At 51.3% G+C, this 19,838-nt stretch overlaps 1 protein-coding gene across 1 annotated transcript in view; it reads left to right on the forward strand.

The window, feature by feature from the left end:
- The window catches only part of CAD (carbamoyl-phosphate synthetase 2, aspartate transcarbamylase, and dihydroorotase), a 34,848-nt gene that overhangs the window by 8,091 nt on the left and 6,919 nt on the right, over positions 1-19,838 (forward strand). The window contains exons 10-31 of the mRNA XM_066626788.1: positions 142-273; positions 1,081-1,314; positions 1,966-2,187; positions 5,230-5,418; positions 5,603-5,727; positions 6,776-6,909; positions 7,251-7,363; positions 7,456-7,709; positions 8,585-8,831; positions 9,076-9,174; positions 10,281-10,505; positions 10,862-11,044; positions 12,247-12,465; positions 13,020-13,187; positions 13,331-13,513; positions 14,786-14,890; positions 15,442-15,693; positions 15,861-15,942; positions 18,074-18,240; positions 18,801-18,965; positions 19,188-19,319; positions 19,558-19,759. Of these exons, the coding sequence (XP_066482885.1) occupies positions 142-273; positions 1,081-1,314; positions 1,966-2,187; positions 5,230-5,418; positions 5,603-5,727; positions 6,776-6,909; positions 7,251-7,363; positions 7,456-7,709; positions 8,585-8,831; positions 9,076-9,174; positions 10,281-10,505; positions 10,862-11,044; positions 12,247-12,465; positions 13,020-13,187; positions 13,331-13,513; positions 14,786-14,890; positions 15,442-15,693; positions 15,861-15,942; positions 18,074-18,240; positions 18,801-18,965; positions 19,188-19,319; positions 19,558-19,759 (3,832 nt within the window). The remainder of the gene's footprint in view (positions 1-141; positions 274-1,080; positions 1,315-1,965; positions 2,188-5,229; positions 5,419-5,602; positions 5,728-6,775; positions 6,910-7,250; positions 7,364-7,455; positions 7,710-8,584; positions 8,832-9,075; positions 9,175-10,280; positions 10,506-10,861; positions 11,045-12,246; positions 12,466-13,019; positions 13,188-13,330; positions 13,514-14,785; positions 14,891-15,441; positions 15,694-15,860; positions 15,943-18,073; positions 18,241-18,800; positions 18,966-19,187; positions 19,320-19,557; positions 19,760-19,838) is intronic.

Genomic DNA, 19,838 nt, shown 5'->3' on the forward strand with positions numbered 1-19,838 from the left:
GAGTTCTCAACTACCCCCACCCCCCTATAGTTGCTCCCAGAGCACCTTCTGGAGCAAGAAAAATCTTGTGAATGTCTGTCAGTGTATTAGAGGTGGTTATTTGGACTGGGAAATGGCTGACAAAAACTTCTGCCTTCGCAGGCCGTGAAAGCCCTGAAGGAGGAGAACATCCAGACAGTGTTGATCAATCCCAACATTGCCACTGTGCAGACCTCCAAAGGTCTAGCTGACAGGGTCTACTTCTTGCCCATCACTCTTGACTACGTCACCCAGGTGAGCTCTGCATCTCTGCAGGGTCTTGGGCTAAAGGCTCATCCTTAGGGGCCCTTGTCCAGAGCAGCAGGACAAAGTGTGATGCTATTGTTCCCTGCCCCCTCCCCCCCCCAAAAAAAACCAAACAGGCTACCCTTTGCTCTCTCTTGGGCATTGATGTTATGAACTGAAAGAGAATTCCTCTGAGGCCCCTGCTAGTCTTGCTATCACTCTGCAGAAAACCCCAGTCATGCCTGGCTTGGACCTAGAGCTCTTTTCTGAGGTCCTTTTGGAAAGAGCACCGCTTCTCTTGGGAAATAAAATCCCCTTCTTCTGCATCCCACCGCAGACACGGGGCGGAAAAAGAAAAACCTCATGTTTTCCGTCAGTCGGCCTCTTCTCCAAGGACAGCATCCAAGAATGTGTCTGCCCCAGAGGAGGGACACGCATTTTTTCTTACTTCACCCACCACCATGCCCAGACCTTCCCTTGAGGGCTGGCAGCTTTTGCTTCACTTGGGAGGCTGCTCCATGAGCCTCGCTTCAACCAGGCCGCTTTGCTCCAGCTGCTCTGCTGCCAGAGTGTGTGGAGAGAAATGTGGCCGGTTGACCTTCTTCATGATGTGCTGGCAAGCGAATGAATTTGTCACACTTGAATCCTCCTTCCTGGCTTTTGTGATAGAGGTTTAGGCAGTGTAAGTGGGGGCTGGGTGTCCAGGCACTGGCAGCACACTGCCCTTATGGAGTAGACAGGAGCCAGGCGAGGGGTGCGTCTTCAGCCTTCTCGTGGCCAAAGTAACCCTCTTTTTTTTCTTTTCCTTTCGGTCAGGTTATAAAGAACGAGCGCCCAGATGGGATCCTGTTGACCTTTGGAGGCCAGACAGCCCTGAACTGTGGTGTGGAGCTGACCAAGGCTGGCGTGCTGGAACGCTACCATGTGCATGTGCTGGGTACCCCTGTGGCCACCGTAGAGATGACCGAGGACCGCAAGGTCTTTGTGGAGAAGATGGAAGAGATTGGGGAACACGTGGCGCCCAGTGAGGCTGCCTGCTCCCTCGAACAGGTATATGGCTGACCTTTGTGGCTTCATGGGCATAAAATCTATACCCTCTTCTTCCTATACAGGGACCCATCTAGACCTGGTTAGCTTCCAGCACAATGGCTGCATCAGGAGTCTTCAGAGCAATACATACACACTCCTCGTCAGTGTGAATGGACAGTCAAAGAAAGCAGAGGGGCTTTTCCTACATGGGTGGGGGGCTCCAGACTCTCCTTCTCTTAGCACAGGCAGAGTGTTGCTTCCTAATTATTGAGGGAACCGGAAGCTATCCTAGGCCTAAGGCTAGCTCCAGCATGTCTGGTCTTAGGAGCTGAGCACTGCTGGAGTGGGATTGACTTTAGGGGTTGGCTGAGGGCCCATGCATATCAGAAGGCTGACCTTGATGAGTGTGCTAGCTGGAAGGCCCAGTGTAGGGCTTTATGCAAGAACCCTTAGCAGTCTGCCACCTCCATTGGCTGGAGACTTGGGTGTTCGCCCCTGCCTAGTCTGTTGTCTGGCTTTGGCATGTGGAACTATGAACCTAGAGTGTGCTGTGGCCGCCTGCCCTCAGTGCTGGCTCCTTGAATGGGATGGCCAGGCCTGTGACCCCCTCACCATCTGTCACATGGAGACAGTGGTGTCTTTATGCTCCTTTTACCTCTTTTCTCTACACAGGCACAGGCAGCGGCTGAACGGCTTGGCTATCCTGTACTAATTCGCTCGGCTTATGCGCTGGGTGGATTGGGCTCTGGCTTTGCCAATGGGCAGGAGGAGCTAGCAGCACTGGTGAGCCAGGCCCTTGCGCACACATCTCAGGTGTTGGTGGACAAATCGCTCAAAGGCTGGAAGGAGATAGAGTACGAGGTGGTGCGCGACGCCTATGACAACTGTGTCACGGTATGGTCCTGGTGTGTTATGGGGGAGGGCTCCTTGCGAGAGATGGGCAAATGGGTAGAGCGCAGCTTCCGTGCCTCTTTTTGAATTGAGGGCCTGAAGGTGTTTTGGCTTGATCAGTGACAGAGGAGGTGGTTGCTTGCCTAGGATTGCCAGCTCTTTTAGAAGGTGGGCTGGGGGTTCTGTGGCCAAGGAGGGCTGCTGTGCATCCAGGGGTTCACAGACTCTCCTCTCTAGTCCTGGCCTGTTCTTGCCCTATTTGGAAGAGACCCAAGCAGGAGGGTTGGTTCCCACACTGTTGCTATCCCTTTGCTAGTTCGTAATCTGCATGAAGGTTCGAAGCCTAGCCAAGCATGCAGCTTTTCTGTGGGTTTTCCACCCACATAGGACTTGCAGCCTTATGCTCACTGCAAGGGCCATCCCTCTCCTCTGACCCTGCCAGTCATCTTTTGGCAGACTTCTGAGTCTCCCTGTATCCTGGCAGCACTTGCCAGCTAAAACTTTCACCCAGAGGATTTGCTCTTCCAAGGACAGGAAATGGGGCACACCGCTTTTCACTTCTCTCCCTGCTGGAGCCGGCCAATAGTCCAACTTCCTGGCCCACAAGATGCCTGAAGGAGCACTCAAGACAACAAGATACCTGTATCCTCTTGCCATTTCCTTGCATCTGACATTTGGAGACAGGCTACCTCTAAATCCCAGAGATTGCACGTAGTCATCATGGCTTGTAACCTATGTCATTTTTCTCTGTAAAAGCACTCAGGCTGCACTATGACGGCCTTTTCTGCCCTAAATCTGTCATGGCTGCACTGGTGCCCTCAACCCCAACCAGTGTTCAAATGTCTGGGGCCTCTTGTGTGTCAAGGCCTCGAGAGCCTGGTGCTCATGTTGTCCAGGGCTCACTCCTGTCTGGCTGCTGCCCTCTCCAAGTGTGTGCCCCATTCCAGGGGGTCTTTGTCCTGGAGGCAGCTTCAGGTGTCTGTGAGCTTCTTACTTATTTCTTGGTTTGCTTGCAAGAACTTGCATTTCCCAGGAGAACAGACACTGCCCCTTCTGCCATGTTCTTCAAATGCCATGTTCCTGTCCACTGTGATCATCCTCCATTACTTCACTTCTGCAAAGGACAGCATCGTTTTGAATAGCAGAATGTACAGTGCCTGTCTGATCCTTGCTTTGATCAGTGCCTAGGGTGGGAGAGGTTCAGCCTGCTGCCCAGGTGTTGGTTTTAAGTGACACTTGCCTGGTGCCTGAAAGGCTTCAGACTCAAGGCTCTCCCTTCTGCCACCAACTGGCTACCTCCCCCCAGTTTGCTGAAATGGACCTTCAGAGGGGATGGGGCAGTTTGCTGAAATTTTCGGATGCCTAATGCAATGGTGGAGAGTTCAAGAGCTCCTGGCTGCCTGCATTATTTGGCTTGGAGGCTTGTTGAAGACTGAATGTCCTGGTTATGGGGAGGGAGACTCCACTTGACCAACAAAAACCAGGTTAATACTACTTTTCCGTTGCTGCCCACTTCTTCCCCCATATCCCTCAGCATAGCAGCACATCTTTGTTGTACTGCTACTGAGGTGGGATATGACCACTTGTGGAATTCTCTGCTGCCACAGTTTGATACACTGAGAAGTGGTGCATCTCTCTGCTTCAGTTGCTGGGTGCCACTAAACAAAGACTAAGATGAGCCTTGCTGACCTCTGTAGGGCAAAGAGGCCAGACCTGGGGCAAGTGGGGAGACATAAGACCAGAGAAGGAGATGGCAGGAAAGCAAATGGAGTCTGAGGATGGGGAAGGTGAGAGTGAAAGGAACAAGACATACAGTGGAACTGGGAAATTGAAGTAAGTGAGAAGGAGCAGGATGGGGAGAACAAGCAAGAGTGGAGAACAAGCCAGGCAGGCAAGAGTGGAAAAGGAAAACGTCAGACAGTGACGGAGGAAAGAGAGTGGAGGTGCTGCATGCAGTGCCAGAGAAAAGACACGAGGGGGAGTTCGGAAGGCCTGAACAGAAGACGGTATCTCTGAAGGGGCGAGGACAACAGCTGAAGAGAGTAGGGCTGAGTGGAAAAGGAGGGCAGTCTGGGATGCTGTCTCATCAGCCAAACTTGTGGGTGTCAAGATCCATGTGGGCTTTGCAACCTTCTGTTCAAGATCCCATGTGGGAGACTCCAAACTCATGGATTAAGAGGTAGAAAGGTTTAAAAGAGGCACTTGAATACTCTGTGGCAAAAAAAACCTCACTGGGGTCTAATGGATAAGGAAACCCTTGTGGGATTTGTACGCAATGTGTGCTTGTTTCATGGAAATTGTTTCCATGTGGTTTTTCACATCTTGGTTTGGTCCTCAATCACTGGTTAATTCAAGTTGTGTGGAATGCTAGCTTTGCCTCCCCATCCCTTGTGGCCCTGTGTGCATGTTGTCTTTGGGTCCTTCTTCTTACCATCTGTGTTCTCCCTCTGCAGCCACCTTGGCACATCATCCACTTTTCTCTGGGTGTTCTGCCTCTTGAGCCTCTTTGCACTGCCTCCTGTCCCTCGCCATTCCTGATTCTACTGACCCTTTGTGCAAGTCCCAGCTGCTGTGCAAGGCTTCCTAGTCAGGCTGACTTCTCCCATCTCTCTCAAAAGCTGTGTGTGGACATTCAGTTGCTGCCACCTTCCTGCTCAGTAATTAGAATGGTTATGAGCATCTTGGCAGGTCTGCCCTCTTCCCACTCCTTACGTTGTTGCCAAATACTCTTGCTGGGCACATTCATTCTTCTCTGATAGTGTGAACCATGAATAAATTTATAACAGAGTTTGAGACCTTTGAGTATTCTGCTCAATAGCAAGATCCAAATGGTGTGAATGTGTCCTTGGTTGGCCTGGAGCACTCTGGCTGTTTTGGGCTGGCAAACTTGTTCGTAGACCTTGGAGGTAATCTAGTCCAACCCCTCCTCAGTGCAGGCAACCTTCAGGGAGGGCAGGATGAGGGGTATCCCTTTATGGACAAGCAAACCTGGGGCAGAGGATGTGGGAAGTGCAACCCTCTTCTGATCTCTCCTCTCTTGACCAGGTGTGCAATATGGAGAATCTGGACCCATTGGGCATCCACACTGGAGAGTCCATCGTCGTGGCCCCCAGCCAGACACTGAATGACAGAGAGTACAACCTCCTGCGCACCACAGCCATCAAAGTGGTTCGGCACCTGGGCATTGTTGGCGAGTGCAACATCCAGTATGCGCTGAACCCAGAGTCTGAGCAGGTGAGAGAAGCCTTCTGGGGGCAGTTACAGACACGTGCTAGTAACCAGCGCTCCTTTGTTGCTCTTGCTATTTCTGCCACTCATGGAAATGTGTGCAGATTTCCTTGCTTTGCTCCCTGTACCTGAAGGAAGAGGACGATGCCAGCCTGTGCTCATTTTCCCCTTTCTCTTGCATGTCCAACAGTACTACATTATAGAGGTGAACGCCCGGCTCTCACGGAGTTCTGCACTGGCAAGCAAGGCCACAGGCTATCCCTTGGCCTATGTTGCTGCCAAGCTGGCTTTGGGCATCCCCCTACCTGTCCTCAGGTAAGAGCTGTACACTCCTTGAATGCCAGGTGGGGCCTGGGGTGCATTGCTCTGCCCGAGTGCTTCTCACTGCCTCTCAGTGGATTGGGTGGCACTTCATGGAAATACTTCTTTAGCCTCAGTGTTTCCCTTGAAAAATATCAGGGGCTGTGGGTTAAAAAAATATTGGGGGGGTATTGTTCAACAATGGAGGCCCCCACTGGCTCCCCCCTTTCTCTTGGTGTGCTGGTCCTTAGATCCTGCTCTTTAAAGAAAGAGAGAACCCAGTTCTTTCCACCTGTTACACCTTTCACTCTGCGGTTTTTGCCCATGATGCACTGGTGTTCACTCTTGCTCTTCCAAACCATAACTGCTGTATTCCCTTTGGGGCTTGCTAGTCCTGTCCTACTTGCTTCAGGACCAGCAACGAGGCTTGTGTATTCTAGTCTTTGGAATCTCTCTGAAATCAGTTGGCCCTGGCAAAGGTGTTGAGGATTTGCTGCAAAATGAAGATGCTCTGTAAATTTTGAATAACAGTTGGAGGTTCAGTTGTATAGAAAAGCAGGTGAGGGGTGTGAAGGAAAAGAATACAGGGATCTGGGAGAAGGTGAGAAGCCAGCACTTGGCAAGGAAACAAACCATGGCAGTCAGGTTGGGCTGTGATCCTGTGCATGCTTACCTGGGAGTAAACTCAGTAGGACCGACTTCTGAGTAGATATGCACAAGAGTACACCACACACTGTTTCATCCCATGAAGCGATCCCTGACCATAGCCATCATTCTCTGCAGGAGAACTTGCCACTGCTGTGAGGCATGGGGTGTGCTACTCTCGCTCCTGGGTGCATGGGAAGGTGCTTGCTTCTCACTGGCTTGAGATTTCTCTGCTCCTTCCTTGCTTCAGGGTTATGTCAGAATGCCAGATGCAAGGGAGGGCACCAGGATGAGGTCTCTTGTTATCTGGTGTGCTCCCTGGGGCATTTGGTGGGCCGCTGTGAGATACAGGAAGCTGGACTAGATGGGCCTATGGCCTGATCCAGTGGGGCTGTTCTTATGTTCTTATGTTCTTCAGGAATTCTGTCACCAATTCCACCACGGCCTGTTTTGAGCCCAGCCTGGACTACTGTGTGGTCAAGATTCCACGTTGGGACCTCAGCAAGTTTCTGCGAGTCACTACGAGGATTGGCAGCTCCATGAAGAGTGTGGGTAAGCAAGGAGTGGCTGAAGGGAAGGGTGGCTGGAACATGAGATCCTTGAATGGTCCCCCTGTGCCCCGTGTAGAGGCTCAGTTCTGGGACCCTTGGAATGCTGCTTACTCGAGGTGAGTTGCAAGAGCCCTGCCACCAGGGGAGGAGATTGGTCTGCCCATTGCGTCTGGATGTGGTTGCGCTTCCCAGGCCAAAGTGGCATTGTCTTCGGTCTTCACAGTGGTGTGACAATGGCAAACTTTCCTGGCTTTCCCTACTTTTCCTTTGGAAGGCCTAGAAACTGCCCTTTTGTAGCCCAGACCTTCCCTGCCCCCAGTCAACTGCTGTTTTCTCCCACAGGGGAGGTCATGGCCATTGGGAGGAGTTTTGAGGAGGCCTTCCAGAAGGCCCTTCGCATGGTGGATGAGAACTGCCTGGGCTTTGACCACACAGTGAAACCGGCCTCTGACATGGTAGGCTTTCCTGGGAGGGGGAGGCAATCAAATTCCCAGCAAACCATGGGATGGTGCTCAGAGCTGTGACCTCCCCCTTGTTCCTCACTCAGGAGTTGGAGACACCCACCGACAAGCGGATCTTTGTCTTGGCAGCTGCATTGCGTGCTGGCTACTCCATCGAGCGCCTGTATGAGCTCACCAAGATTGACCGCTGGTTCCTGCACAAGATGAAGAACATCACAGACCACGTCTTGCTCCTGGAGTCATACCGCCAGGCCGAGCCCGGTGTCATGCCGCCTGCTGTGCTCAAGCTGGCCAAGCAGCTGGGCTTCTCAGACAAGCAGGTGGCTCAGGCTGTGCTCAGGTATGTCCAAAGTCACAGATCTGGAAGGCGAGGCAGCTTGTGGCCCATTGTGCCCCCCCCCACAGGAGGCTTTCTGCACCCCCCTCCCCCCACAGATCAGCCTGCCTGGTCCTGAGCTGTATCTGAAAGCACAGAGCAAGGATATTGTCTACTGTGCAGCACCAAGAGGGTGTTGGGCAGAAGAGCACCAATGGTTCAGGTGAGAGCGGCCTGACTGCTAAGAGCAGTGGTTCTCAAGCAGTGGTGTCATCTGCAAACTTAGCCACCTCACTGCTCACCCCTGTCTCCAGGTCATTTATGAAGAGGTTGAAAAGCACTGGTCCCAGGACACATCCTTGGGGCACACTGCTTTTCACCTCTCTCCATTGTGAAAATTGCCCATTGACACCTATTCTCTGTTTCTGGTCTTCAACCAGTTCTCAATCCAGGAGAGGACCTGCCCTCTAATTTCCTGTGGTGTTTTTTCAGTAGCCTTTGGTGAGGGATCGTGTTGAACACCTTCTGAAAGTCCAGATATATAATGTCCACGGGTTCTCCCGCATCCACATGCCTGTTGACCTTTTCAAAGAATTCTAAAAATGAATATGAATTTACATATTAAAAATGAAATATGAATGGGGACCCACCTGAAATTGGTTCGCGACCCAAAGTTTGAGAAACACTGACATAGAGGAAGTCACTTGAGCCAGGGTTGGGTTGTTGGTCCATCTGCATGCCAAAAAAGGTTTGACCACTTAGTAACTCTTGATTCCTGCTGTTCACCTCTGGCTGGCTGGCTGCACTGCCACAGGGCTTCTTAGGATCTGTCATTCCCCCTGACACTGAGCGGACAACAATCTGCCCTGATTCTGCCACTGCTTCTCTCTCACTTGCAGCACAGAAGTGGCTGTGAGAAAGATGCGTCATGATCTGAAGATCCTGCCTGTGGTGAAACAGATCGACACTGTGGCAGCCGAGTGGCCAGCCCAGACCAACTACCTCTACCTGAGTTACAATGGAAGCGGGCATGACCTGACCTTCAACGAGCCACATGTCATGGTCATTGGCTCAGGTGTCTATCGCATCGGCAGCAGTGTCGAGTTTGACTGGTGTGCTGTTGGGTGTATCCAAGAGCTGCGCAAGGTAATGGTTTCTCAGGGTTTCCAGTAGGAATATGTCCACAACTTACCTGGTGATGCTGCCAGGAGCGAGACTTGAGAGGCCCTTCTTCATGCAAAGCACAGGTAGCTCCTGAACTGACCCACAGAGTGCTTACTAGTACCTTAGGAGGGAGGGGGTGGTCTGGACCTAACAAACTTGGTGTGGTAAGAGATACAGATTCGGATGTCAACTCCTGCTGCCTGATTTTTTCTCCTTTTTCCTGCAGATGGGCTACAAAACAATCATGGTGAACTACAACCCTGAGACTGTGAGCACGGATTATGACATGTGTGATCGTCTCTACTTTGATGAGATTTCCTTTGAGGTGGGTCCTGTGTGATAGCGCAAGGTGTTTTCGAAAAAGGGGACTGTGCAGGTCAAGTGCGTTGCCAAAACTGAATGGTTTTAAAGCATCCTGTAAAGACTCTCTCTCTGTGGGTGGGGCACCTTTTTTTCTCTGCCCCTTGGGGTAGAGTATCTATAGGAATAGTTCAGACTCCACTGCCCCTCCAGGAAAGCTTTCACGTGTGAATCTACTCAAACCACCCCCCCACCTTCATTTTAATGAGCTTTTGGTAAAACTTTGTCCAACCCCCATTCTTGCAGCCCAAAGAGGCAAGCTGAGCATTCTGGCTCTCCAGTACTTCTAGGGTTGGGGACTACTATCCAGGCTGTTCCCCTGTCCTACTCCTCAGGTAGCAGTGCACAAATCCTGGTTAAGCTACTGGACTTAGATTAGTTGGAGTGATTCTCTCCACGCAAAAAGTCACACAACTCAAAAGAACATTTTAAAAAGTTTTAAGAGAGAATTGAGAGAAAACACAAAATCTTCAGAAGCAGAGTTGGTAAGAGGCATAATTAAGAATGGCACACAACCAGGAAAACAAGAAAGGCTTCTGAAGCTGTATCTACTTGACTGGAATGTCAGCAGGGCATTGCAGTGTCTCATTTCAGCTGATGGAAGAAAGGAATGAAAAGAGAAGGACTGACATCCTTCTTTATATACCCTCTAGCCAGTCATAAAGTGGATGATGCAATGTTAATCATGCTCTTCTGCACGTCTGCACCCTGGTGTCTGGTCTCATGACCCATAGAAAAAACCAGACCTTCATGTCTCTCGCTCCCTTCTCTGAAAAAACATGGCTGCGACAGCAAAAGTCTTCCCTCTGAGCCATCCTCCTGTCCTGGAGAAAGAAGACAGACCAAACTGCTAGGAAAATGTATAGCCTTTGACATCTGGGCCACTTCCCCCTCCACCCTGGGGCACTTTCTTCAGCTGCTATTCTCCCCTCTTTTGAAAACAAAAAGAAGCATGAAGTGAAATTGGTGGAGGCTGCATCTCAAAGCCAGGTTGAAAGGCATTTGTTTTTGGCCTCCTCATGACACATCCTTATTGTGTCCTTGTGATGAATCCCCTTCTGTTATTGACAGGTGGTGATGGATATCTATGAACTGGAGAATCCCGAGGGCATCATTCTGTCTATGGGAGGGCAGCTCCCTAATAACATTGCCATGGCACTGCATCGCCAGCAGTGTCGGATTCTGGGCACCTCCCCTGAGGCGATTGACTCTGCCGAAAACCGCTTCAAGTTCTCCCGTCTTCTGGACACTATCAGCATCAGCCAGCCCCTGTGGAAGGAGCTATCGGACATGGAGGTGAGGGGACACAGGTCCTCTTGACTTGGGTCCTCCTTAGCACTGTTGCAGCAGTGGTTGAGGTGTGTTGGGCAACCTTCAGCTCACTAAGCCACTGCTACTGCTGGGATTCTGTCAGATTTGTCCCCTGCAGCAGTCATTATTAAAAGGTTTGTAGGGCTGGGGTTGGTGGATGCTTGTCTTTGCTCACTCTACCCTGTTGCACGCCTGCATGTTGGGTGGCTCAGGTGCCCATAGAGTAATGGTTCTCACCAGGAAACAAGAAGGGAAAGCATATGAGAAAGGGCTGAGGGACTACTTGCCCCAAGTGCACTCATTGCAGCCTGCTAATACCTGCATCTGTGTCTGTCCTGCAGTCAGCCAAGCAGTTCTGCTGCAAAGTTGGATACCCCTGTGTGGTGCGTCCCTCATACGTACTCAGCGGTGCTGCCATGAATGTGGCCTACACAGACAATGACCTGGAGAGGTTTCTTAGCAATGCAGTTGCTGTCTCCAAGGAACAGCCAGTTGTCATCTCCAAGTTCATCCAGGAGGCCAAGGTGGGTGAACCTGTTGTTGACTCTCGGGGTGCGAGCAGCACTCCATTATAGCACTCCAAATAGCCTGGTGTTGGAACAGGTTGGGAGGAGACCACCAACTAGTCACCCACGGTGGGACAGAGCACAACTTGGTGTCTCACTGTGACCTGTTTGCTGATGCTTTGCGGATAAAGTCACTCAGATCTGTCAAAACTTGGGCTGTATGTTAAGAGTTCCATTTGAGGTCTCACATATATGTGGCGGTCCCAGTGTGATGAATTCATTTCATCTGGTATAACCTGAGGAATGTGGACAAGATCCTGTGTAGCAGAAGGCCATCTACATGTCCAGTGGATCCTTGACTCCTAGATCTGCCCTGGGAGGTTTGACTGAGTGGACAGGAGGGTGAGGAAGGGGGTGCTGCTGGCTGTACTGAATCCCAGCTATGGTTTGCCTTGTGCTGAAGAAGCCCTCCCTGAATCTCATCACGGTGGATAATTACCAGCCAGTCTTGCATCTCCAGTTTCTGGGCAAGGTGTGAGAGTGAGTAGTGGGGTCTTAGCTCCAGGGTTTCCTGGCATTATCTTGGACCCATTTCACTCTTGCTTCAGGCCTGGATTTGGGATTTAAAATGGTGCCTGGGTCGGGGGTTGGACACCCCTGCTTTAGAATGTGCAAATACTCCTGTCCATGGCCACTGAGCGGAAGGGCAAGCCCTGTTGTCATAAGACTTGGAAGGGGAAGCAGGGATTGACTTGCTGTGTAGTTCATACTTAAGTACTGAGGAGCTCTGTGGGCCCATCTCCAACAGTGGGGAATGTTTGGAGCTCACAGATATGTTCCCTCTCCTCAGGGCTGACTACAGGCTGCAAGACTAGGAAGATCCCACCTTGAATGGAGCAGGACTCCTGGGAGTCCTGCTGTCCAATCCTCTGAGCTTGGGGGCAAGAGGCTGTGGTGCAGTGTGCAGGGGAATGTTGGAGTCAGTCAGTCGTTGTGATGGTTTGGGGGGGGCAAGGGCTGGCACTCCAAGCTGGCTGGTAGGAATCTTCCTCACAAAGGCAGCTGTCAGCTGGTAGGCTTGTCTTGTGTTTTGGGCCTTGTGAAGTTCCGTCACCCCTGCTCCCTGATTATTATGGATACTGGGACACATGAGAGGGTCTGTGGGGGTGGGGATGTTTCTGCAAGCTCCCCTTGATGAACCTGTTCCTTCCTCCCAACAGGAGATTGATGTGGATGCTGTGGCCTGCGATGGGCAGGTGGTGGCCATTGCCATCTCAGAGCATGTGGAGAATGCCGGAGTGCATTCAGGCGATGCCACCCTGGTGACGCCACCGCAGGACATCACACCCAAGACGCTGGAGCGGATCAAGGCTATTGTGCATGCCATTGGGCAGGAGCTGCAAGTGACAGGACCCTTCAACCTCCAGCTTATTGCCAAGGTGGGCGAGGCAGGCAGGGAGGTGAAGGACAGAGCGGTCAGGGGGTCAGCTGTGGGTGCAGTTCAAGGCCCAGTGAACTTGATGCCTGGCATTGGGCCTATCTGAGACTGCTTCGGTTTCCCCTTTTTTAATATGCAAAGGTAATTAGACTTTCTAATATGCATAACTTAAGAGTGAGCAAACCCATCCCATCCTCCCCAACTTCCATTCATAATCTAAACAGAGTAATAACTAAATAAGAGTGGAGGATTAAGAGAGGAATGATCTTTAAGAAACCAAATTAGCACTGAACTTGGTCGTTGAAAGTTCTGCAGGGTGAAAAAGGGAGACCGTGTCACTGCTCATGTCTAGGACATGCCCCTCCTATTAAAGTCAGTGAGCTACCTCTCAAGGTTGTTGCCAAATGCTAGATCATTGGTATCTAGAACTGGCCTGTACTGGTGTTGACTGGGTGGGACTGGCAGCTCCTGTGTTCCTCTGGCTTCCTTGGGCATAGAAATGGGCCGTGCTGGCTGCCTGAGGTTCTCAACCGGCCACTGTGCTTTTCTCTGCAGCACGACCAGCTGAAGGTGATTGAATGCAATCTGCGGGTGTCTCGCTCCTTCCCCTTTGTCTCCAAAACGCTGGGTGTCGACCTTGTGGCACTGGCCACACAAGTGATCATGGGAGAGGAAGTGGAGCCTGTGGGGCTCATGGCAGGCACTGGGATTGTTGGTGTCAAGGTAAGAAAGGGAGGGCAGTTCCAAGTAGTGTGCATAGGTGGGGCTGGGGAACCCTGACCCATCTTTTCCTTGCTTTGTGGAGCAGCCGCTTTAGGGGCTAAGATGACGCCCTCCCCATACGCTCTCTCAATCTCCTTGTGCAGGTACCCCAGTTCTCATTCTCACGGCTGGCAGGGGCAGATGTTGTGCTGGGAGTGGAGATGACGAGCACAGGTGAGGTAGCCTGCTTTGGTGAGAACCGTTGTGAGGCCTATCTCAAAGCCATGCTGAGCACAGGATTCAAGATTCCCAAGAAGAATATCCTGCTGACCATTGGGAGCTACAAGGTGAGCTGTGAATGGGGTGTGAGGGAGTGAGTTTTGTTGAGGATGAGAGGAGGGATGCCATCTGTGGTGATGGAGAGCAGCTAGACCTGCACCCTTTGTCACTGGACTCTGCAAGCACATGTCGGTTCCTCAAGGGCAAGCTGAGGCATCCCACCCCAGCTGTCCCAGCTTTCACCCCTGAAGAGAGGTTTCCTGTCATCAGAGGCATCTCAGGCCTTTAACCTGGCTTTTCCCAGCATAGGAGGAGCAAAAGGGGTTCATTTGCCCAGGTTTTCTGCATCCCTGGACTAGAACTCCCAGGCCAGGTTGCATTTAACCAGGCAAGTGGTTTGTTTGAAAGCAAGTAGGCAGGAGCTCAGAGAGCTGGTTGGAAGGGGGCGGGCAGGTTCTTTATTAAAAAATATAGGAAGGATTTTATTTTAATTTTTATTGTTATGAACAGGCAAAGATCACATGGATAACAAAGTACTTGAGGTTAGAGGTATAGCAAAAGAAAAACCACTGAACAATTCCTGTATAAAGACTATCCCTCTTCACCTCCCATGCTTGGAGGGATGTGCCAGCTGAAGCAGCCTTAACCCTGCAATTGCTGAAACAAAATGCACCAGTTCTCCAGGCAATCTTGCCCTCCCATGGGATGTGAATTGGTGCTTTTCCGAAGGGCTAGTCAAACAGCAGGAAGTCCCCTGTGGCTTTCACCTAGCCCTTCTGCCCCCTTCGGGCAAATGAGTCGGGAGAGTCCTCTAAGAAACCTACTGAGTTTGCTCACAGCTATCCCTGTTGATGCAGCTGCAGTGAAGCAGGGCTTTGTTCCTTGTGTAATAACTGGTGAGTCTATGCTGTGGCCAAACCTTGGGTCACTCAGTCATGACCCCTTTAGGCCCATACTGCCCAGTCTTCACCTGTGATGCTTCTCAGTCTGGCTGACCACCATCCTCCAGGTCTGGTGGGTTATACTCTCCTTGAGCATGTCAGCAAAGTCCAAGAACCACCTCCTTGACACTTAGTGCAGACTGTGCGCTTTTGGCCACTCTCTGCTTCCTCCTCTGCCTTCCTGTTGCTCTTTTCTCCTGGGTGCCAGACTCCAGCCTCCCCATTCTTCAGCCATCTGTAAGGGAAAAAAGAGAAGCACCCCATGACACTTGCGATCTGGTCAGCAAAGCAGCAGGACATATTGAGGCACATGGGTTGGTGAATCGAAGACACTGATTTGCATGCTCAGATTGTCACGGGGTGTGTGGGCAGCTGCCTCTTACTAGGCATCTCTTTCAGAACAAGAGTGAGCTCCTGCCGACAGTGCGTACTCTGGAGGGCTTGGGTTACAACCTCTATGCCAGCCTGGGCACTGCTGATTTCTACACAGAGCATGGCATCAAGGTAGGCATGGATGGGCAGGGGGTGGGGAGGGGTGGACGGTGTATTGGAGCATCCAGTACTCTCGTGCTTTGCTTGGGCGTGAACAAAAATTAAGTACTGCTTGCATTTGGGGCTGATGTGGGTCAGTGGTGCTTTGGGGAAAAATGACCTGGTTGTAACTCTCGTGGTCTGTGCGATGGCTCCTCCTGGTCAGACTTTTGCATGAAGCTGTCTTATACGCAGTCAAGCCAAGCTGAGACTTGGGAGGGTCTTTCCCAGCCCTATCTTGGAATGCTGTCAGGGACTGAACCCTGGGGTGGGGAGAGAACCTTTCATTTGTAAAGCAAGGGGAGCTCTGCCACTAAGCTATGCCCCACACCTTTGTACATAGTAGTCTGTCTGCATTGTGCATCCTGTACTTCCAGGTATGGTGGGGAGAGTGGGTCCTCGTGGTCAGGGTGGCTCCCCTGTTATGCCACGCTTGCTAGCCCCCAGGCCTCATACTGGCTATGTCATCACCAGGCAGGAAGTCTCATTGATAAAATCGGGGGGGGGGGCTTCTTTTGTGGCAGGTGATGGCTGTGGACTGGCACTTTGAAGAAGCAGATGGCAGTGAGACGCCTGGCAAGGAGAATCAGCAGCGCAGCATTCTGGACTACTTGGCTGAGAATCACTTTGACTTGGTGATCAACCTGTCCATGCGCAACTCAGGGGGTCGGCGTCTGTCCTCCTTTGTCACCAAGGGGTACCGCACCCGGCGCCTGGCTGTCGACTACTCAGTGCCCCTCATCATTGACATCAAGTGCACCAAGCTCTTTGTAGAGGTGGGGATGGGGATGGGGACCATGTGGGAAGAAGCAGTGACCTGGCTTCAAGGTTGGGAGCCTTCCCAGTGAAGCCCAGGAAGGGAAGGGGGACGTGGGCTCCTCTCTGCCTGGCCAAGCGTTTTCCTGTTCAAGGCTTCAAGGACCTTTCCCCACTTATCCCTCAGGCTCTGGGCCAGATTGGGGGAGCCCCTCCCTTGAAGATGCATGTGGATTGCATGACCTCGCAGAAGCTCATCCGCTTGCCTGGTAGGTCAAGGGATTGGGTGGCCTGGAGCTCCTTTGACCTCACCCAGGCCCAGCTTGGCTGGTGTTCTCCCAGCCTGTAGTTCAGCCTGCTTTGCTTGAGCAGCCTGGGTGGGGGCAGTGAGGACTTGCTTGAGAACTGGGCCTGATATGGTGTGCCACTCTCTCTTTGGGCTGTGGCCTGTCCCGTCTGTTTCCCCTGGACCATGAGCTGGCACACCATGCTCTCCGTCAAGAACTGGCTGGGTTTTCTGGGCAGCAATCGTGTGGTGACATCTTACAGATTTAGCTTTGTTCCCCTTGGCAACCTGAGTTCAGTTGACAAGTCTCTGCCCTTCAAGTGGGTCAGAGATGGCAGCAGATGGAGATGCTTGTGCTGTGAGTGCATTCATCGCAGCTTTTTCTGTTTCTGGAAGTATATTGAAGTTTCTGATACACATGACAGAGGAATGAAGTCCCAGCAAAAGTGGGGTCATCCTCAGTAGTAAACTGACTTCTCCCCTACTTGGAAAAGTTCCAGCTGAACAATATACTAAGAGACTTGCTTATTCCTATCCATTAAACGTCTATGCCCCAGACCCCCTTTTTAAAGGGGTGGAGGGAACATGGCAGGCAGCAGTTGAAGTTGTCTCATGCATGTAGCCCCAGAAGTGGGAGCCATGCGTCAGCATGCTTGCTTTCTTCCTTGCTTGTATGCGGCCACATTGAGCGTGTCATCCTGCCAAGTTGCAACAGGTGGTGCTGGCGGAGATTTTCAATTCTTTAGGTTTAGTAGTCCCTTGGCATGGACCTCTTTCACTACTAAGGCTTAGCTTGAAACATAAATAGCTCTGGTTGCCTAGTGAATTAACTGTATTGTGGACTTAACAGGAAAGTGTATTCCTCTTGAACTTCAACACCACCTACCATGATGGCCTTTTGAAATGACTGGCTGGTTTGTGGTTGGGGACCGTATTTTGCAGTGGCTCTTCTCCTTTCTGATTGGGAGGTCTCAGATGGTTGTGTTGGGGGACTTCTGCTGCTTGCCTTGGCCGGAGATATAAGCAAGGTTTAATCCTATTGTGCTCCATATCTGCATGAAACCCCTGGGGCAAGATCATCCAGAGTTTGGATGCTGGCTGTCACTAATATGCAGTTGTACCAAGCTTGTGCGTGTGCACTCTCTCTCATCCAGTGCTGAGAAGCTGTAGAACCCCTGTGCTGTTTTCTGGGTTTAGTGGGAATAGGTGAGGGCAAACAAGCCTTCTCCATAGTGGCCTTCACAATTAGGGAACTGAGCCCTCATGACTGGGGTGTTAAAACTTTTAAATCATATGGCCTTTGTTCCCTCCTGATTTGGTTTTGATTTTTTTATATTTATGATTTTATTGTGTCTAATTTTGAACACCAGCCATCTTGAAGAGTATTTTTAACAGGCAAAGGGCACATTTTTAATTTAAAAATAAATTTACAGGTGCATGCTAATTTATTTTTTAAAAGAGTGGGGGGGGGGGGACACACATGACATCTATGAAAGTTGAGTGTTGGGAGAGTTAGGACAGACAGAAGAAAATATTTCTTTACTTAGTGTGTAATTAGTCTGTGGAACTCTTTGCCACAGGAAGTAGTGATTGCATCTTGCCTGGATGCCTTTAAGAGGGGATTGGACAAATTTCTGGAGGAAAAGTTCATTACGGTTTACAAGTCATAGTAGGTATGTGCAAGCTCTTGGTTTTAGAGGCAGGCTGCTTCTGATTGCCAGATGCAGGGGAGGGCACTGGGACGCAGGTTGTGTCTGTTGTCTTGTGTGCTCCCTGGGGCATTTGGTCGGCCACTGAGATACAGGAAGCTGGACTAGATGGGCCTTTGGCCTGATCCAGCGGGGCTCTTCTTATATTCTTATGTGTGTGTTTTAAATAAACATGCACCTGTCACATTCACATGCTTTTTTACAAAAAAAAAAAAATGCACTGCAAACATCTGAGGGGTGTTTCTAAGAAATGTATGGTGTGAAGGAACATGAAGTGGCATCTCCTGTGAAGCTGGGACTGAACTCTGTCCCATAGTTCACCTGGAATGGCTCCCCATGATCACTGGGGTAGCTGGAAGGAAGAGCAGTCCCTCCACTGACCTTCACCATTGCTCTCGCTTCTAGGGCTGATTGATGTGCATGTGCATCTGCGAGAACCAGGGGCCACCCACAAAGAAGACTTTGCATCTGGCACAGCCGCAGCACTGGCTGGAGGCGTCACTCTGGTGTGCGCCATGCCCAACACATCCCCGGCAGTGGTTGATGCCAGTTCCTTTGCCCTGGTGCAGAAGGTAAAGACTGGAGGGGAATGATGAAGAGGGAAGATGAGGCAGTGAGTCCTGCTGGAGCATGTGAGGCTTTGTCGGGCCTTTTTCCCCATGCAGCACAGTTGCCTGAGTCCTCGGTCTAGTGGCACATGCGGCCTCTGGATCAGTTTTGCAAAGACCAGGCCAAAGGAGGTTCAGTCAGAAAAAGGTTATTTCTCCTCAGGAAATCCATCTGAGAATAGCAGGTGCTGCAGCCATTGGAAGGAAACTGAATTTGCAGAGACAGGCAGGGACTTGGGCTCAGTTTGGCAATTTAGGACCAGATCAGGGAACAAAGGTTTCTGCTGCATTAGTGCCACGGACTCATATGCTTTCAGTGTCGTCATGGAGTTAAGGCTTGTTTTAAGGGTTGATTCTAGGGATCTGGATTAGACTTTTAAAAAATGGAATGTCTTCAGACCTCTGCCTGTGTGACTGTGTCACTCTACCGGAGATGCAAGAGCCACTACGTGTTCCAGCTTGGTATGGTGTGAGAATGGCACTGGGTGCAAGACTGCACCTTCCTGAGCATTGTTTCCTTCTAGGCAGCGGAGGCAGGAGCCCGCTGTGATTTTGCACTCTATGTGGGAGCCTCATCTGACAACGCTGGCTCACTGGGGCCTGTGGCTGGAGCTGCTGCTGGTTTGAAGATGTACTTGAATGATACCTTCTCCGACCTCAAGATGGACAACGTGGCTCTGTGGATGGAGGTGAGTGCCTGGGTGCAGAGTTTCCTTGCCATGGACAGGGCGGTATGGGCTGTTGTCTCTTTTCTGAGCCTCAGTGTGAGCTGGGGTGTGTGGCAGACTGTCAGAAGGCCTTTGGCCAGCACCCTTCACCACATCACTTAGTGGTCCAGCAGAACTTCTCTCCCTGTTCATGAAATGGATGCAAAGTCAGTTTCCTTACTGCTCTGCCCCCTCCCCCCACAGCACTTTGAAAAGTGGCCCAAGCACCTTCCGATTGTGACGCATGCTGAGAAGCAGACAGTGGCTGCAGTCCTGCTAGTGGCTCAGCTCTACCATAGGCCTGTTCACATCTGCCACGTCGCCCGCAAGGAGGAGGTGAGAGTGCTTCAAGGATCGGGCCCTATTGTCTAGCTTAATGGAGGGGGGGGGACTTCCTGAACAGAAATTCCAGTGCCTTCATAGGAGGCCTTGGAGCTGCTCCTCCCGCCCAGTGTGGGGATAGGAGTTACTGAGGATGAAGAAGGCATTTTGTGTGCTTCGTGAAAAAATACTCCTAGAGTAGCTCATGCTCAGGAGATAGTGTCTTCCTGTGCTGGATCCTGTCTTTCTTTAGATACTGATTATCAAGGCAGCAAAGCAGAAGGGCATTGAGGTGACATGTGAGGTGGCCCCTCACCACCTCTTCCTGTGCCAAGATGACGTGGGACGCCTTGGAAAGGGCCGGAGCCAGGTGCGGCCCATGCTAGGCACCCGGGAAGACATGGAAGCGCTCTGGGAGAACCTGGACACCATAGACTGTTTTGCCACTGACCATGGTGAGGTGTGGGGCTGACCTGGCTCAGAGTAGTTGGAGGGAAGGGCCTTCCTGGCTTTTAGCTGCTGGGAGCAGGGCCT

The sequence above is a fragment of the Tiliqua scincoides genome, chromosome 1 (genome assembly GCF_035046505.1).
Source record: "Tiliqua scincoides isolate rTilSci1 chromosome 1, rTilSci1.hap2, whole genome shotgun sequence".
Taxonomy (NCBI): domain Eukaryota; kingdom Metazoa; phylum Chordata; class Lepidosauria; order Squamata; family Scincidae; genus Tiliqua; species Tiliqua scincoides.